Raw genomic sequence first — 18,826 nt, 5'->3', positions numbered from 1 at the left:
ATCCATTTGGAAATTAAGTATACGGAATTCAGTAGAATGGGTGTACAAACCCATTGATATCAATTGCATTCCTTGGATAAGCTGATGAATTAAAATATAAAAAAATAAGAAGAATTTGGTGCCTTATCTGTGCCTTCACTAAACACGCCCCTCGGGTTTGCGCATGTTGCATTACGGAGTATTAAATTAATTAGTTTTTAAGATTTTATATCTACATTGTATATTGTTAATTTAGTATAGAAATGTAGTTTCATTGTAAACATGTATAATTAATAAATGTGTATATATTATGTATTTTTTTATTTTATTAGTACTATTTCCTATTACCTACTCTTCTTGCTTAATTTTTATTGAATATGTATTAACAGATAAATGTTAATACACGTATGAACCTCTTTGGTCTCAGGTAGATTGTTTTTGAATTAATAGAATAAAGATTGTCCCAAAAAGACTTCAATTGTGACAATATCAGTTTTTCTGATTTTAAAACATAAACGATTGAATCGTTTTTGATAAGATTCCTATGAGACTAATCTGTCAGTATATCTTTTCTGATAAAATAGTTTTCCAAATTTGCTTTAGAACTTACAAGGTAAGAAACATTGATATTGATTCCAGTACAGTTTGGTTACATACTAGACCATGATGAACATTATATTTTTTTTTATCCAACAGAATTGCAAACAAGCTGACGGCCCACCTGATGGAAAGTGGTAACCGTCGCCTATAGACATGAGTAGTACCATGGACATAACAGAGTATACTGTTTCGTCCATAATAGCCCCCATGCGTTGCCATTCCTGAGGACTCAGGTGTTATTCCTTTGTATCCTATAAATTCACTGCCATATCCCACCCTTCAAACCGAAACACAGCCATGCAAATAACTGCTTCACGATAGAAACACGAATGAGACAGTGGTGCCCAAGCAAACTACATTTTTACAGTCTCCCTTTTTTCTTTCCTTCTTATAAGCGAAATATTCTTGTCAAAATAAAAAGTGGAGGTTGACCTGATAGGTTGTATTGCTAGCATTACTAACAATCCCTTTTCCCCACACTACCAGTAGTTGCCACGCTTGGCAGGCGGGTTGGTAAACGCAGTTAGGCTTTTACATATGTTTTAAGACCTCACCTCTTACGACACCCACGGGATAGAAAAGAGTAGCCCATTATAAGTCAGGGCACACGGTTTTTTTTTAGTTTGATACCCTGCCAGAAATGCATCTCACATGTCGACCCAGGTACTATGTTATCACCGCACCCAGTGTCAGGAAGGAACAGTGTACCCCATCAGATCGATTTCAACGCAGTACCCACCGGAAACCATCGCGGTTAATTCTTGATTTGTCACGTTGGATCAACTGACCTGCAATTGATACCCCTCCAGCGCAGATGGGATCACTATTTCATTTTTAACCATTAACTATAACAGTTTTTTGTCTAATTCGTGCATAGAGACAATTCATTACAGTTTTATGTAGATAGATGTTAAAAAATAATAATTAAAATTGTATTAGACAAAAAACCTGTTCTTTTGATTTCAAAACTAGTGAACTGATTTTGATAAAATTTTTGTGATCAATCTATTTATCTAAGTATACGCATCCACAGTGACGTAACTATACCATTTGGGGCCTGTGGCAAATTCTTTTGATGGGGCCCTATCAGCAAAAAAAAATACTTTTCAAGTAAAATAAAGTACTCAGGTACAATGTAAAAAAAATCTAAGCTCACGGACTCTTCAGCCGGGGCCCTTTTGGTTCGGGGGCCCGTAGCATTTTGCCAGCCCTGCCATCCTATTGTTACGCCGCTGCGCGTCCAGATACAAAAGAATTTTCCAAATCTATTAATAACTGAGTGAGTTGTAAAATAACAAACATGAGTAAAGAACCTCTTTGTTTTTTATGTCCGTTTGAAAAGAATATTATTAGATTTGTGGATAAGTGTCCTCGAGGAATATTCGTAATTCGTCAACAAACACGGAATATGACTCAATTATCTTCCATAAATAAACGTGGAAAGTTTACTGTAATATGTAAATCTTTGAACGTAAAGATAAGACAGGTTTTGTTATGTAAATGAAACGATTATATATAGCTTATATAAATATAGTATGTATTTCAAGGCACTGTAACATTTCCACATAATACTGTTACATAAATTAACAGACATTGTGATGACAAATTAAAACAAGTTATATTAAATTAAAAAAAAAAATTTCGCATGTAATTCTATGGTATTTTCATGTATAATTATGTAATATAACAAATTTATATATCCATATTGCCAATTATAAATTTTCAAAATATGTTGCCAAATAAAAACTACCACATTCTACCGTAGAACATTAAAACATGCAAAATGTTCAAACTAACGACTACTAAAGTAGGGTTGTCGCGTAGCATTAATATTATGAAAAAAATAAATAAAATAACTAAATTAAATCTAAGTTCTTAAATATACTAACAAAATAAGTAAATATGTCTTAAAAATAAATTGGATAAAAATTGCTCGTGTATATTTTAAAAGTTAACAACGGAATGTTTTAAAATACGTAGGCACGGGTGTTCTTACTGTAAAATATAGGATCATATATGCATAATACATTATATGATAATAGATATGATATGCGAGTGTAGATCCAGCCCTTAAGGTTACACAACCACCCGAAAATCTGCCAAGTGTGAGTCATATTAAGTCATTCATGATCAATACACTGCATTCGTAAAAATAAGGATGTACAAAATATATAACGCCCTGACCAAGATTACAGTGTATAGCTCCACATGGGCAAAACTGTGAGGCGAATACTAGTAAATAAACAGATCTGTAAAATATTAGTTCGCTCATGAAAGTTATAAAGGCATTGGATGTAACATAATCAGCCTATCGACCTCAATGGTGTGAAAGAGTGACTTTAAGTCTATAAGGGTTGTGGGTATGCCCATCGTGCCATGGATCTTGTTTATATATGCCTATATAAAAGAAAGCAAGAACCCCTTATGAAAAAAAAAATGTATAAAATATAAGCCTTATATTGTGGTTAAAATGTTTAATTATGCAATTCAATATATGTAATGTATAATTTATATTAAAATTAAATTATAACTTATACTAAATATTATGTACATAAATGACGGCCTTGTAGCAGGCTTCTTGCAGGTACCAACGTGTAGCAAGTTGGATTTTTCATTGTTAAAATCTAATTTTAAATAAAAAAGAATGTTATACAATGGAAATTGCTCGAAAACTGGCAACATTAAGTAGTAGACAGAGGAATATTCGACTTTATAGAGAAATAAATAGATTATAAAATGTGGAATGCAATTAAATGCACGAATAATAATTTGGACCACACGACTTCGCATATAAGAAGCACGCTTTTGCATTTTTTTTTTTAATTTTTATTGCTTTTTACCGCAAAAGCCACTATACTATTTAGGAATTATTTACACATATTTTTACAGCGTAACCAATACGAAGGCAACTGAACACAGTTTTATTCAGTCATAAAATACATAATATCCAATAATTATGTAAAAAGATGTCACAAAATTTTTATTTTATTGTCCAAATACGATGCTATCCGAAGCATTACAAAGTCGTTAAACCAATTTCGTTTTATCACAATTATTTCTAATAAAAATTTTATTCGCCTGTTTTCAGTAAGTCACTGGTATTAAATCCTTCAATTAACCACAATATTCCAAAACCAGAACTCTGTGGCATATACACATATTGCTATGTCAATTAATATATCTAAATACTTTATATTTTTTTTAATGAATGACAATGGAATGGTAACCCCGCCGATAGCGCAGGCGGGGTTGCCATATCATTTTCTACCATTACTAAATTTCTCCAACAATTTAATCATTTAGGTAAATTGACATATAAAAATCTACACAAATACATTGCAAGTCAGTTCAAACATTTTTCGACAGTCTAAACGCAGCCTTATAACCTGAACATAGAAGTTAATTCGTGTCTTATCATAATTTAAGCTTGAAATAATTCTATTTTCACTGTTAACTTTAGTGACGATTGTAATCCGATAATGATACACCTGTAGCTTAATTTACACAAATGGAACCCTACTTCTCCGTTAGGCGAACCCCAATTTTCCGTTCGGCGTACCCCAATTTTAAATTTAACGAATCCTTTCATTTATTTATAGAATTTTATTATTAGGTAAATTTTAATACGTAACTTACAATTTATAGCGTAAATCCTTTAATATGTTATAGAGAAAATACAATAAGTGAGTATGAATAAAAAAAAAATACATTAGAACGCCATCTAGTCGCAAACTAAACAATACTTGAACTATGTGTACAGATGATTGATACTAGACATACTTATATTTTTTTTTTTCAAAGTCTATTTCGTAGGATTGGTAGCAATAGGTGTTTAGTTACAAAATATAACTTGTCGTTGTCGTGTAGTTGTCACAGAATTATGGTAATTTGAGTATTGCGCACTCTGTGTAGTGATTACAATATGTAGAAACGTATTAGAATATAGATTATAAAGATCTAGATGGAGCAAACGACGTCAAAAACGCGCCAAAAAAAAAGTATAACAATTGGGTGACGCGTAACTTTTTTAACACAAATAAGTGTTCTTTTATCGTTTCCATGATTTTTTCCTTGATTGTAATTGTTTAAAAAACTAAATTGTATTTAAAACAGATATTAATATGATTTGATGATTTTTTCTTAGGTATATAATATACTCATGTACATATTGTAAAACAAATTAATATACATATATTAATAAAAATGACGGTCACTTGCAACAAATACACATATCAAGACTTGTCAGTTATAAATAAAAGGAATTTATAAAGAATCTTTCAATTACACATAGTTATTTTTCAAAATAGTTTACAGAGTAATAACTATATATTCTTGTATCTACGTACACATAAATAAAAAAATTACTTGATTTTGGCAAAGCGTTTTTATTGACACACTCCATCTAGTGGGACATGGTCTAGTCTATGTTAGTTTTTTTTATACAACTTAGAACGGCAAACAAGCTAAAGGTCCACCTGATGGGAAGTGGTAACCGTCGCCTATAGACATAAGCAGTACCATGGACATAACAGCGTATACTGTTTCGCCCATGATACCCCCCATGCGTTGCCATTCCTGAGGACTCAGGTGTTATTCCTCTGAACCCTGTAAATTCACTGCCCATGTCCCACCCTTCAAACTGAAATAGTGATATAAGCTATATATATGTATATATAATTTGAAATTATCATAGGTTTTTCGAAGGAAACAATAAAAAGTACCTATCTATCTATTTATATCGTGTAGCATTGATATACAAAAAAACTCAAGATACACAATTAGAGGCTAAAATTTCGACGACAGCAGAGCGCATTCAAATATATAATAATCGATTCCCAGTCTTTACAAATTTACATTTGGTTTATTTAAAAATTTTGTTGTGATAAAGTCGCATCCGAGGCCTTCGCGTACAACGAAGGCGGCTTAAAAACTCAACACTAGAGGGCGACACCTTCACACGAGTAGTTTTGTATCGGAATGTGAATCTAATGTTAATTTTATATGTATGTCGTGTAGTTATAGCATAAGTTATAGGCATGGGTAATATCAGTACCGTTCCAATATCTATATATTGGGTATAAAGGTCAATACCTATTTCGATATCGCCCATACTGGTCGGGTATGTACATTCATTTCCAGACACTTCGATATTATATATTAGACAGTTGATATTCAAGATATCCTTTATCAAACTGATATATAGATACTGTAACTACAGTATATAGGTATTGCTATATATTACCCGTCCTTAACAAGACTAAATATCTAAGTAGAAGTGACACTCCTGTGAATCCAATAATAAATAAATATAACAACGTTGTAATAAATAGCAACGTTGGTGAGATGATTTTAAGATCTAAATCAGCTTGCATCTCGATATTTCGTTAATATATCGTACAATTCCGAATAAATTTGTGACAACCCTATGACCTATGCTCGGTGTGAAGGGACGAGTGATACATTTTAGAGGTATTCTCGATTCATATGTCACTTCTACCCAGTTTATTTAAATATTTAATTATTTTTTAATTACAATTTCAAATTAGAAGTGTGATTAGTACTGGATCGGCTGCGAGAGCCGCTCCACGTAGTTGGCGGGCAGCATGCCGGTGTGTCCGGTGCGAAGGACCTGGCCCGTCATCCAGCCCTCGTCGATGGAGGTCACGTTCGATATGTAATCACCTTCCCGGAATGATACCTGCGGGGACAGATTATTATTTAAAGCTAACAGATAAAGAGATACGCAGTTTTCAATTAAAAAGAAATTTATAGCCATTTCCATCCGACTTTGAAAGGGGGAAGGAATTGTTAGTAATGCGCACTACCAGTCCCATTGCTAGCAACATACCCAGCCAGAACGACTTCCACGAGGTTCCGTTCCCGAGGTTCCCGAGGTTCTGTTATGTCCATGGAGTACCATATACATAGCCCATAGACATGAGCAGTAGCTCATGTCTATAGGCGACGGTTACCACTTTCCATCAGGTGGACCGTCAGCTTGTTTGCCATTCTAAGTTGTATAAAAAATATATATAGATATCCCATGCCTATATAGGACATTTGATGTAGTGATCCACGGAGAAAAGACATACGATAGAACTAGTAGATCAGCGTTTCCCAAGCTTCTTTGTGCCATGCCCCACTTGAACATTTTTAAAATTTTTATGCCCCCCCATACATAATTTTTCCCGACAAAGTTTACTTGACGACGCTAATCGCCCAGTTGATATTTTGGTAACGTCAAACGACATTATACCTAATAAATATTTACAGCATTTTTTTAATTTACTTTTTTTCTTAAAGGCCGAATACTATAATTTTTTTCTTAAAACCGATATCTACTCGTAGCATTGCGTTTAAATGGGCCGGAGCAAGAGGGTTAAAATCGCTTCGAGTCCTTTGTATAGTATTTATATACCTTACTATGGTATGCAGGTTGTAGTGGATGTAAAGTCCAAAGGCGCTTGGTAGTATTGAATATTTTATTATTTTAAAACTATATATAAAGTGACGACGTATTATACGTGCTGAGTGGCGGGAGCGAAAGAGCTCGAACGAACGAGTCAGAGTGACTTTAACTATCCCCCCTTAACTATCAAATTGCCCCCCCGCCCCTGTGGTGGGGCGTGAACCCCAAGTTGGGAAACACCGTAGCAAATAATATATATATATATATATATATTATATATATATATATATATAATATACACCATGTAACATAAATTATAATGAATAATGTTATTTATATAAATATATATACCCAGCGAACTTCGTACCGTCTAATACTGCTATTCGGGGGGAAAGGGACTGTTAGCAATGGGGAGATTAGTCCCCATTGCTATCAATATACCCTATCACATGTCGACTTCCACGTAGTTTCCCCTGGAGACCATCGTGACTAATTTATCGTTGAATTCGTCACGATGGGCTAACTGACCTACTTCATCCTCACTTATCATCCCTTCATTGGTGCCCCGCCGGTGTATACCGATAGCGAAGGCGGCGTTACCATTCCATTATCATCCATTAAAAAAAATACTGCCATTCGGGACGCCGGGTCAGCTAGTAAGATAAAAGAAAAAAGAAAATTAATAAGTCAAAAACACGCCGTGCCAAGTTACTCAGTTGTTTTGCCTTCCCGGAACCTCTCCACTAACACATGAACTTTATGGTATGGTATTAAAGTTCAAATTTAACGAATCATTTGTATCGAATGGGAGTATAGAAAAGTATTGTTTTCAGACTTTTTCAGGTAACTTTTTAAATTTTCCCCTCCAAAAGAACCCTTCTCGTACTTCAATGAACATTCTAAAAAAAGAATTAGCGAAACCGGTTCAGCTGCTCTCGAGATTTGCGCTTAGCAACACATTCAGACGATTTATTTTTATATTATATAGATTATTGTAATATAAATAGTTTATTTTACCATATATGTATGTGTTTCGGTTTGAAGGGTGGGATATGGCGTGAATTTACTAGGTACAGTGGAATAACATCCGAGTCCTCAGGAATGGCAACGCATGGGGGGTATCATGGGCGAGACAGTATACTCTGTTATGTCCATGGTACTGCTCATGTCTATAGGTGACGGTTACCACTTTCCATCAGGTGGGCCGTCAGCTTGTTTGCCATTCTAAGTTGTATAAAAAAAAAATGTTACAGTTTATTTCATAAGTTATACACATTCCTTCCTTTCCCGTAGATGTCTTAAGATGCGACTAAGGGAGGGGCGAGGGATGGGCAGCAACGTCTCTCACAAAACATCCTTTAAAGCCTAACTGCGCTTGCTAACCCGTCTGCCAAGCGTGGCAACTACTGGCAAAACCCCCCAAGAGATGGGTGAAAATGGTATGGTACCCCCGCCTGCGCTAACGGGATACGCTGGCGGAGCACCAGTGAAGGTTGATAGATGAGAATGAAAACAGGCCAGTTAGTCCATCATGATGAATTCATCAGGAATTAACCATGGTAGTTTCCAGGGGGGACCGCGAGGAGGTCGACCTGGTTGGGTATATTGCTAGCAATAGGATTATGTCTCCATTACTAACAATCCCTTTCCCCCCCAAGGGGGAAGCTTATGTTCAGCTGTGGACCGTCAATGGCTGAAATGACGAATGGTAATTATAAATGACTAGCGACCCGTCCCGGCTTAGCACGGGTGGACATTTTTACAACATTTTAAAAAGTGGTTATTGTGACATAACGATAATAGTTGGACATATAGCATATAGTATCGCCAAGTTTTTTATAGTTATCGATATTTTCTTCAATATTGTAGAACATACTTTTGTTCTATCACCAATAGTTTCCGCAGCGCACGCGACCAAAGATAATTTTATAGCATTTTTTTACACCTTGAGTTACGTTACTAGAGTTTTAGTAAGGATCCCTAATCTTGTCTAGCAATAAATTTACCCTATGTTACTCAGGGTGAATGTAGCTATCTAATGGTGAAAGAATTTTTGAAATCGGCAAAGTAGTTTTTGAGTTTATTCATTACAAACATACATACACACATAAAATACAAATCTTTCCTCTTTATAATATTAGTGTAGATGTAGGTTAGTCTACATATCAGCCTTTTTACTGTGTATGTACAAGTGGGTGCACCATTCCATCTTTATCTATTGAAGATACTGTGTATTCTACCTGATTCTGGTTCTGGTGGGTGGGAGCTGGCTTCTGCTGCTCGGCGAGAGGGTCCATGTCAGTCACTCGGCCGATTTGGCGGCTGGCCTGTTGCTGTGGCTGGTGAGACCCTGAAATATTGGACAGGTATGTAAGAATGGGTGAAGAGATCATTAGTAATAGGAACTAACAGCCCCATTGTGGGGGAAAGGGATTGTTAGTAATGGAGTCTAATAAAACCATTACTAGCAATACACTCTTTATCAGGTCGACCTCCACGCAGTGCCCCCTGGAAACCATCGACGTTAATTCTACGAGAATTCGTCACGATGGGTTAACTGACCTGATTTCATCGTCACCTATCATCCTTCACTGGTGCCCCGTCAGCGTATACCGATAACGCAGGCGGAGTCACCATTGCATTATCACCCATTAAAAAAAAATAGCCCCATTTTTAGCAATATCAGGTCGACTTCAACGCGGTGCCAGTTGGAAATCATCGTGGTAAATTTATGGTGAAATCGTCGCTATGGGCCATCAGACCTGACTCCGTCCTCGCCTATGAACCCTCACTGGTTCCTCGCCAACATATACCGACGCGTACAGATGATAGCATTCAAATCTTATCACATTAAAAAAAAAAAAAACTTCATCCACACTTATCACCTTATTGGTAACTTTATTACCAATTTATTATCTCTTTTTAAAAAAATCTTAATCGATTGACACTCTTAGGACAAAAGAAAATAAGGACACAGTCACACCGATCGCCGTGTCTTGATTTCATCCTCACCCATCATCCCCACTGGTACCCCGCCAGCATATACCGATAGCGCAGGCGGGGTTACATTTCAATTTAAAAAAAAAAGTTAATTGACAGCCGTTGGACAAATGCATTAAATAAATCGACGATTGCTTTGTCCTGACTTCATCCACATCTATCATCTCCCTGGATACCCCGCTAGCATATACCGAAGACGCAGGCGGGGTAACATTTCATTTCGTTAAAAAAAAAGTGAATTAATTGACAGCCGTTGGACAAATGCAATAAATAAATCGACGATTGCTTTGTCCTGACTTCATCCACATCTATCATCTCCCTGGGTACCCCGCCAGCATATACCGAAGTCGCAGGCGGGGTTACGTTTCATTTCTTTAAAAAAAAAGGTACCTAATTGGTAGCCGCTAGACAAATACAATAAATAAATCCATAATTGCTTTGTCCTGACTTTGTCCACATCTATGATCTCCCTGGGTACCCCGCTAGCGTATGCTACTAGCACAAGCGGGGTTACATGATATTCCTTTAAAAACAAAAACCTTAATGAATTGAACTTCGTTGAGCTTAAAAGTTGAAGAACTCCATCCTTCTCTGACATTCCACCAACGAACAATATTAAGCAAATATGATATGATCCAAACCAAAACCAAAAACCAATTTGCTGGCAAAAGTTACAAACCTCTCTGTTTCCCATCACTAGTGCTATTATAGATGAGGGTCGCTGACGCCCTCTGCGTGTTCGGTGGCGCCCTCGGCCCATCACTAACTGGATCGTAGTCTTGGATCCTGCCAATTTTTTGATTACCAACCGCGTAGTTCTGCTGGTACTGATTGTACTGATACTGATTCTGGTAGTCATCGTATTTCTGCTTATAGTATTGCTCTTGGTACTGTTCAGCGTTGGTTTTGTAGGCCTCCGTGTTGTTCTTGTACTCTGTGTGCTTGTATTGATCGTACTGACGCGGCTGGTACTGCTGGGGCGGGGGGTACTGTTGGGGCGCGGGGTACTGTTGGGGCGTTTGATAGTGGTTCTTCTGGGGTAAGTTGGGGGGCGCCACCGGCGGTGCTGGTGGTGGGAGCATCTCGGTAGCGTAGTTTTCGAGTTGCTGATGGTAGTTGTCGGTTGCGACATCTTTTAAGTCATGGACAAACAAACATAAAGGTGAAACACATAGCGAGTGGGGAAAATAAAGGACTTTTCAAGCAAGTGTTGCTTTTAATGACATTTAAATTTACTTTTTAACCGACTTCAAAAAGGAGATCATAAATTCAGTTGTATTTTTTTTGTCACTTCATAACACCGTCAGTTGAAAACCGATTTGAGATATTATTTTTTTAACTAAAAGGATATACTTATAGATTGACCCTATAGAAATTTTATCAAAATCGGTTCAGTATAGACTACTTTAAACCAAAATAACTGATTATGTCGTTTTTTTTTTTGTGGGATACAATCTTTAATAGTTATATAAACTTACTATATTTCAGAACTTCAATAGTAATTAATTATTACTATTTTTAATTATTTTTTAACATCTATGTGGGTGCTGTCGTATGTTTGTTCAGTTCCTTTTTTTATGCAACTTAAAATGGCAAACAAGCTGACGGCCCACCTGATGGAAAGTGGTAACCGTCGCCTATAGGCATGAGCAGTACCATGGACATAACAGAGTATACTGTTTCACCCATGATACCCCCCATGCCATTCCTGAGGACTCAGGTGTTATTCCTCTGTACCCTGTAAATTCACTGCCATATCGCACCCTCAAACCGAAACACAGCCATGCAAACACAACTGCTTCACGGTTGAAACACGAATGGGACAGAGGTAGCCAAACAAACTACATTTTTACAGTCTCCCTTTTTTCTTTTCCTTCTTATAAGCGATATATTCTTGTCAAAATGTTGTAGTAGCCAGTTAATTATAACTTTAAATGTCATTAAAACTTATAATGAGCGAACAATTAATGTAAAACACTTGCATCAACAAACAATTCAATAGGTGTAGTCTGTGGTACGACTTTATTTTCCCGCTATGACAGAGTTAGCAACAATTTAATGGACACCATTAGTCATATTAAATGATATAATTGTGTATTGTGACACATATGTATGTAGTAATGAAACTATGAAAGTTGTAGGTATTTTAAATGTGCAGAATCTTAATAATGTAAAATATATATATATATATATATATATATATATATATATATATATATATATATATATATATATATATATATATATATATATATATATATATATATATATATATATATATATATATATATATTATTATAATATACTAGATGACCCTGCAAACGTTGTTTTGCCATATACATTATTTCTAGAAAAGATATAATTAAAGCAAATTGTGGTTGTAAACTGTACATGAAAATTTCTTGTACTACAATTATTATTATTCGATTGCCATCTTGAAACCCTATTGCGGAATATAAAAATCGCGATAAAAAAAATAGGGGTTGATCAAAAAAGGGTCATAATTTGAATTTGTATGTATTTTACAATGCTAAATAATAATTAAATAAAAATAAAAAAAATTGTCAACAAAATAAACAAAAATATTTAGGGGTAGGTCACCCTTATCATTGACGGGTATGAAAAATAGATGTCACATTTTGGAAAACAACACCAAAAAACAATTTTAACTGTGTAACACAAATGAGTGTAATTGTGAGCCAGTGAGTTTACAGTGAAATAACACAGACGGTGACGTTTTAATATATGGAGAAACCCACCGACAAGTTCGCCGTTCTCGTTTATCTGCCGTTGCTTCTCCATTTGCGCCTTCTTCTCCAGTTCGCCGTGATACGCTACATTGCTGATTATTTTCGTGTTCGCTTTGATCCTTAACGTTTCTGGATCGTCGGCAACCTGTTATTAGAAAAGAATAAATAAATATCCACCGGTTAGGGGGAAAGGGATTGTTAGTAACGCGGACTACTAGTCCCATTGCTAGTAATACCCTATCAGATCCACCTCCACCCGGTACCCCCTGGAAACCATCGTGCTGAATTCCAGGTGTATTCATCACGGTGGCCTAACTGACCAGCCTTTTCATTCTCACCTATCATCCCTCACTGGTGCCCTGGCACCGTATACCGTTAACATAGGCGGGGTTACCATTCCAGTATTATTCATAAAAAAAAAAGAATCATCTAACCTGTGTGAATTTTCCCTTGCTCTTTTCAAAATCGGCGTGGTACTTGACATTACTCTGTATTTTCGTGTTTTCCGCTATCCTCTTCAGTTCGGGCGTCTCCGCCATTGTGGTGTGTTTCGCTTTTGGCACATGTCTGAAAAAAATAAAAATAAAATAGTTTTATAACATGTTCAATGTAAATTATGTACTATATATATATATATATATATATATATATATATATATATATATATATATATATATATATATATAGACATTGCATAAAAAATATATAAAAATAGTAATTAAATAATTAAGTAAGGAAGTAAAACATTAAACCGTTTTATGGCCAATAAACGTTCACTATTCTAATACTGCCAAAACACTAAAGAAAAGCGTGAAAATGCATATCTAAAAAGGAAAGCGGGTTTAGACTTTCTTTTTAAATATGCATTATTGTATATTTGCATAACGTTGTGCATCAACATAATCGTTACAATTAGATGCATTATATTAACAATTAATTCAATTTATGTTATACTTAAACGTGAATAAATTGCCATATATGGTGCTTATCGTAATTTTATGTTAAAAAATAGAAAGTTAATAGAAATAATGGCCTGGGCGAGTGAGGGTCGTTTAGTCCGCGAACGCTTCAACAAGTGTGTTCAAAAACATTTTTAAATATATACAATCCGTTTAGGCTTCGGTCATCACAATCTAAGCATCGCATAATCATCATCTCAGCCTTTATCTGTCCACGATACGAACGGTCCTGAGCCAACTGGGTCCGCTGACTCCATGCGATGTATTTGGGATCTTCACTCCATCTAGTGGGGCAGAACTGGACCTACATTGCGTTTGTTCATACAGGATTACCTCTCAGAACCTTTCTTCCCCATCGGTTTCTTCACCAGCCTATGGTTGCATAGCTCAAAGAACCGACACTTCAGCTTGCATTAACTAGGGATCAAGACCAGATTTCAACAGGTCTGTTTAAAAACATTATAAGTGTTTATAACCGTTTATCAGCCTCTGAGTCTGAGCCATCACATAGTATAACCCTAGCTCCTTTGTTTTTGTCACGACAAATCAAACGAACCTAAACAAGAAGGATTTACAATGCGTAGTTAACGAGTTCCTATGGTAACCTTCCATTTTGTCCTTCATCATCAGAACAGCTCACCGGTATCATAATATTTGTTTTGTCATGAAACTTACAATGTTAAGGGACTAAGGGAACGTAATAGTTGAGGCATGGCCAGCAACATCCATCTTGAAACATCACTAAAACCTGATGTTTTCAATTCGCCTGCCAAGCGTAGCCAGTATTGGCAAAACTCTATGGCAATAAGGGGAAAGGATTGTTAGTAATGCGGACTGACAGTTTCATTGCTAGCAATATATCCTGTCAGATCTACCTCCACGTGATCCTCCCTGGAAACCATCGTGCTTAATTCCAGGTTTTTTTTTATACCACTGTGGTGGCAAACAAGCATACGGCCCACCTGATAATAAGCGGTTACCGTAGCCTATGAACGCCTGCAATACCAGAGGTATTACGCGCGCGTTGCCGACCCTGAAGAAACCTCTTTACCCCCTTTTGAAGAACCCCATGCTGTAGTCTCTTGGGAAAACCTCGGTAGGGAGCTCATTCTATAACCTGAGTGTTCGTGGGAGAAAACATCTCTGAAACCGCGTTGTACGCGACCATTTAGGCTGTAAGGTATGAGGGTGAACTCCCTGTTGATGGCGAGCCGTACGATGATAGAAAGTGGCCGTAGGCATCATAATACCAGGTGTATTTATCACAACGGGCTAACTGACCTGCCTTTTCATTCTCACCTATCATCCCTGACTGGTGCCTCGATAGCGTATATCGTTAGCGCAGGCGGGGTTGCCATTCCATTATCATCCATTAAAAAATTCTTTTAACAGAAGGAGACTTATATTCAGCTGCGGACAATTTACAACTGATACGATTACTGTTTGCATGTTTTATATTACGCTTACTTACTACTTTGTGTTATAGTAAAAAGTAAAAGCTAGTAACATATTAATTGTTGAAAATGCGGCGCGTTTCGCATCGCGTGCCCGGCGAGTATGTCCATTCCATCGAGAGTCGACATGCGACACTTTTACCGGTACGCGGAAATGGAACCGGTTTTTTGAGTTTAGAAAAAAAATAATGACTCTAATTTGACGTAATGTTTTCTAGTCAAGAGGGCATATATTAAAGATTTACTAAAAACAACTCATTTATCTAAAACTAACTTTTACTCCCTATTTCGTCCGCATGACCTCACCATCGTCATAATAATCCCAAGAGACTACAGCATGGGGTTCTTCAAAAGGAGGGGTAAAGAGGTTTCTTCAGGGTCGGCAACGCACGCGTAATACCTCTAGTATTGCAGGTGTTTTTAGGCTACGGTAACCATCTACCATTAAGTAGGCCGTATGCTTGTTTGCCACCTCAGTGGTATAAAAAAGAAACAGTTTACTGTCTACTGCTGAACGTGAGCCTCCCCCAAAAGGAGAGTTTTGCCATGGCAAAAGGATACTGTTGCCTATCCCTGTACTATAAAGTTCCCTTAATCGCATCTTACTACACCTACGATGGAAAGGGTGGCCGTATTCTATGTCCGGACCACAAGACAATGTTTATTAATAGGAATAAATATTAGGTCCTTACATATGAAATTGTCGTACTGACCACATTGATCTGAAATATCTCTTCTTTGGTTAAGAATTCCAAATTCAAATTTATAAATTCATTCAGTTGGTACATTTGAGTTTTGCAGTCATTCATTTGTTTTTTCCTCATTATTTTTTTCCTTGGCGTCGTTTATTACCGCACAATGGAAAACATGAAATATCGGTGTATTTACGAATACGAATTCTACTGTGGCACCAGCGCTGCAAAAGAAAGCACGGTACGTTTTTGGTTTCAACGTTTTCGTTCTGGAAATTCCGACCTTCAGAACAACCCAGTGGACGGCCGACGACCAAAGTGGAAGTTATATTAATTTATACAGTACAACAATGTTTTGTTCAAGCTAAACCTCCATAAAATAATTATGTAACAAACATAAACAAAATACAACCGAATTTAGGACTTCCATCCTTTTGAGCTTGTTAGAAAAATAGATTTTTTACTATTCAATACTTAATTGCTGATTTTGCTGGTTTCTGCAGAGTAAAATCTCCTTGTTTGTCATCATTACGTGTCATCATAACGTATAGTGACACATGTTTAAATTCAGATTATCATTAACAATGTTAAGGACATTGTTACTCACTATAGGGAAAACCCGAGTGACTGTGAAAAATGAGATGCTGGGTATTGGGTGGCAGTTGGTATGAAGATAGAAAAAGAAGCAGTGGACAGCTGCAGTATATTGTGGAAACGTAAAACAGACAATGGGCATCATTTTAGAAAAAAAAAATTAAGAAAAAGAAATATTTGAAAGTTGGCTGGTAAAGAATGCTAGTAAGCATTAAATCCGCCTTTTATACCATATACCAGAGGGAGACTTTGTACAAGTCGTTTGCTTGGGCACCTCTGTCCTACTCGTGTTTAAACCGTGAAGCAGTTGTGTTTGCATGGTATAGAGCAGGGGTGGGTAAATATTTTGATAGTCGGGCCACATTGCAGATGAAAATTTGACCCCGGGCCAAACAGTTTTTTTTTTATTTTAATTTTTGCTAAGGATGTCAATTAATGAATTTTAAAACCAACATTTTTGAATCAAAATATTTATTTATCAAGTCATTTGAATAAAAAAAATTAAAAGAAAATTTTTAAGCATTAATATCTACACTACAATTATCATACAAAGCTGTTATTAAAAGTATTACTACCATCAACTATGCTTAATAGATAGAGTCACAAAAAACATGAAAAACAATTTTTTTTACAACACAGGGGGCAAACGAGCATGCGGCTCACCTGATGGTAAGTGACTACCGCCGCCCATGATCACCCACAACACCTACGGCATTGCAGGTGTGCTGCCGGCCTTTTAAAAAGGAATATGCTCTTTTCTTGAAGGTTACGTTGTCGTATTGGTTCGGAAATACTGCTGGCAGTTGATTCCAAAGAGTGTTGGCAACACTGTGGCGATTTACATAGTTTATGTAAATCACTAGTGATTGAATGACAAAAACTAATATTTGTGTTTTTAAAAATAATATATACAATGCTTCAGGGGCCAGACAAAATTCTACTTAATATATATATATAATATAATTTGGAATATATAACAAAATTTAGACCTGGGCAAATGGCGGCCGGATTCGGCCCGCGGGTCGCCATTTGCCCAGGTCTGGTATAGAGGAATAACACCTGAGTCCTCAGAAATGGCAACGCATGGGGGGTATCATGGGCGAAACAATATACTTTGTTATGTCCATGGTACTTCTCATGTCTATAAGCGACGGTTACCACTTTCTATCAGGTTGGCCACCGGCTTGTGGTAGGTGGCAGGAGGGGTTTATTACTAATGGGGTCTAGCTTTAATGACAGATGAGAATGAAAAGGCAGATCAATTAGCTCATCGTGACGAATACACCTGGAACTCAGCACGATGGTTTCCAGGGGGGACCATGTGGAGATCGACCTGATAGGTCCTGACTGCTATTACAATTCCTTTACCTCCACAATGGCACAGTTAGTCTCCGCTAATAACGACCCGAACAATGTAACCTTGCCTCAGCCGAATAGCACAGATCAGCTCCGGCCACTTTCACGCGGGCGATATGCGTAATACAACGATAACCGGGTCAATTGCTTATTGTTTTGTTACATTCGATTTCTTGGGTACCTCTGTCCCATTCGTGTTTCAACCGTGAAGCAGTTGTGTTTGCATGGCTCATGTCTATAGGTGACGGTTACCACTTTCTATCAGGTGGGCCGTCAGCTTGTTTGCCATTCTAAGTTGTATAAAAAAAAACATTAATTACTAGCTTGCCTGACAAACGTTGTGATGTCAAATGCGCGAAGGTAAAGCTATCTGAAATTCTCCATCAGCTTGTTTGCCATTCTGAGTTGCATAAAAATATTTCAAATTTTCTTAATTTTTTAATCCGTCATCACCTTTTACAAAGTATTAGAAAACATAAAGAGAGATGAAAGAAATCGGTTAAATCGTTCTCGAGTTTTCAATTCGGTTGTTTTTTTTTATTTCTACTTCTTCTGTTATTTCTTAATAAAAGTAGTCTAATTAAATAAATATTATTATTTTTTTTTAATTTCTAGAAAATTCACATCTCCCCTCTTAAGGAGAGGAGATGGCAAACTAACCCCCGGCAGAAGCACAGTCGGCCCGGGTTCAGGGCCCCAGGGAGAGAAACCGGCGTACAATGCGGGCAGAATCTATGAGCACCGCTTTCTGCATCTTTCCCGGGAGTGAGCCGCCTCGGAATCCCAACCTTCTGAGATGTTGTTCCAGACTGGTTGGGATAAGACCGTTCACCGACATAACGATTGGAATGATTTCGGTGGATGTCACCCCCCACATTTCGGTCACCTCGTGAGCCAGGTCGAGATATTTTCTCTTCTTCACGGTTTCGGCTTTCACGAGGTTCTCGTCATGCGGTATGGTGACATCCACCAAAAACACTCTCGAGACATGCCCGATCCATCACCACGATATCAGGTTTGTTCGCAAGAACTG

The 18,826-nt window shown here is 36.9% G+C and overlaps 2 protein-coding genes across 7 annotated transcripts in view; one reads left to right on the top strand and one right to left on the bottom strand.

Moving 5' to 3' along the window:
* Positions 1–290, top strand: part of LOC113514067 (transcription factor CP2) — a 61,228-nt gene extending 60,938 nt beyond the window's left edge. For all 6 annotated transcript variants that reach the window (XM_052901183.1, XM_052901182.1, XM_052901187.1 and 3 more), the window contains one exon: positions 1–290. This exon is cut by the window's left edge and continues 2,022 nt beyond it. The gene's annotated coding sequence lies outside the window, so the exon portion shown is untranslated.
* Positions 291–2,085: 1,795 nt separating this feature from the next.
* The window catches only part of LOC113514865 (LIM and SH3 domain protein Lasp), a 38,934-nt gene continuing 22,193 nt past the window's right edge, over positions 2,086–18,826 (bottom strand). Inside the window, exons 3-7 of the mRNA XM_052901053.1 lie at positions 13,173–13,305; positions 12,748–12,883; positions 10,668–11,120; positions 9,178–9,338; positions 2,086–6,277 (exon numbers count right to left, since the gene is read on the bottom strand). Coding sequence (XP_052757013.1) covers positions 6,134–6,277; positions 9,178–9,338; positions 10,668–11,120; positions 12,748–12,883; positions 13,173–13,305 — 1,027 coding nt within the window. The 3' untranslated portion in view covers positions 2,086–6,133. The remainder of the gene's footprint in view (positions 6,278–9,177; positions 9,339–10,667; positions 11,121–12,747; positions 12,884–13,172; positions 13,306–18,826) is intronic.

Source organism: Galleria mellonella, unplaced genomic scaffold (assembly GCF_026898425.1).
Source record: "Galleria mellonella isolate WM207_F2 unplaced genomic scaffold, CSIRO_AGI_GalMel_v1 utg746, whole genome shotgun sequence".
In the NCBI taxonomy this organism is placed as follows: domain Eukaryota; kingdom Metazoa; phylum Arthropoda; class Insecta; order Lepidoptera; family Pyralidae; genus Galleria; species Galleria mellonella.
This window is presented reverse-complemented; position numbering and strand designations above follow the sequence as displayed.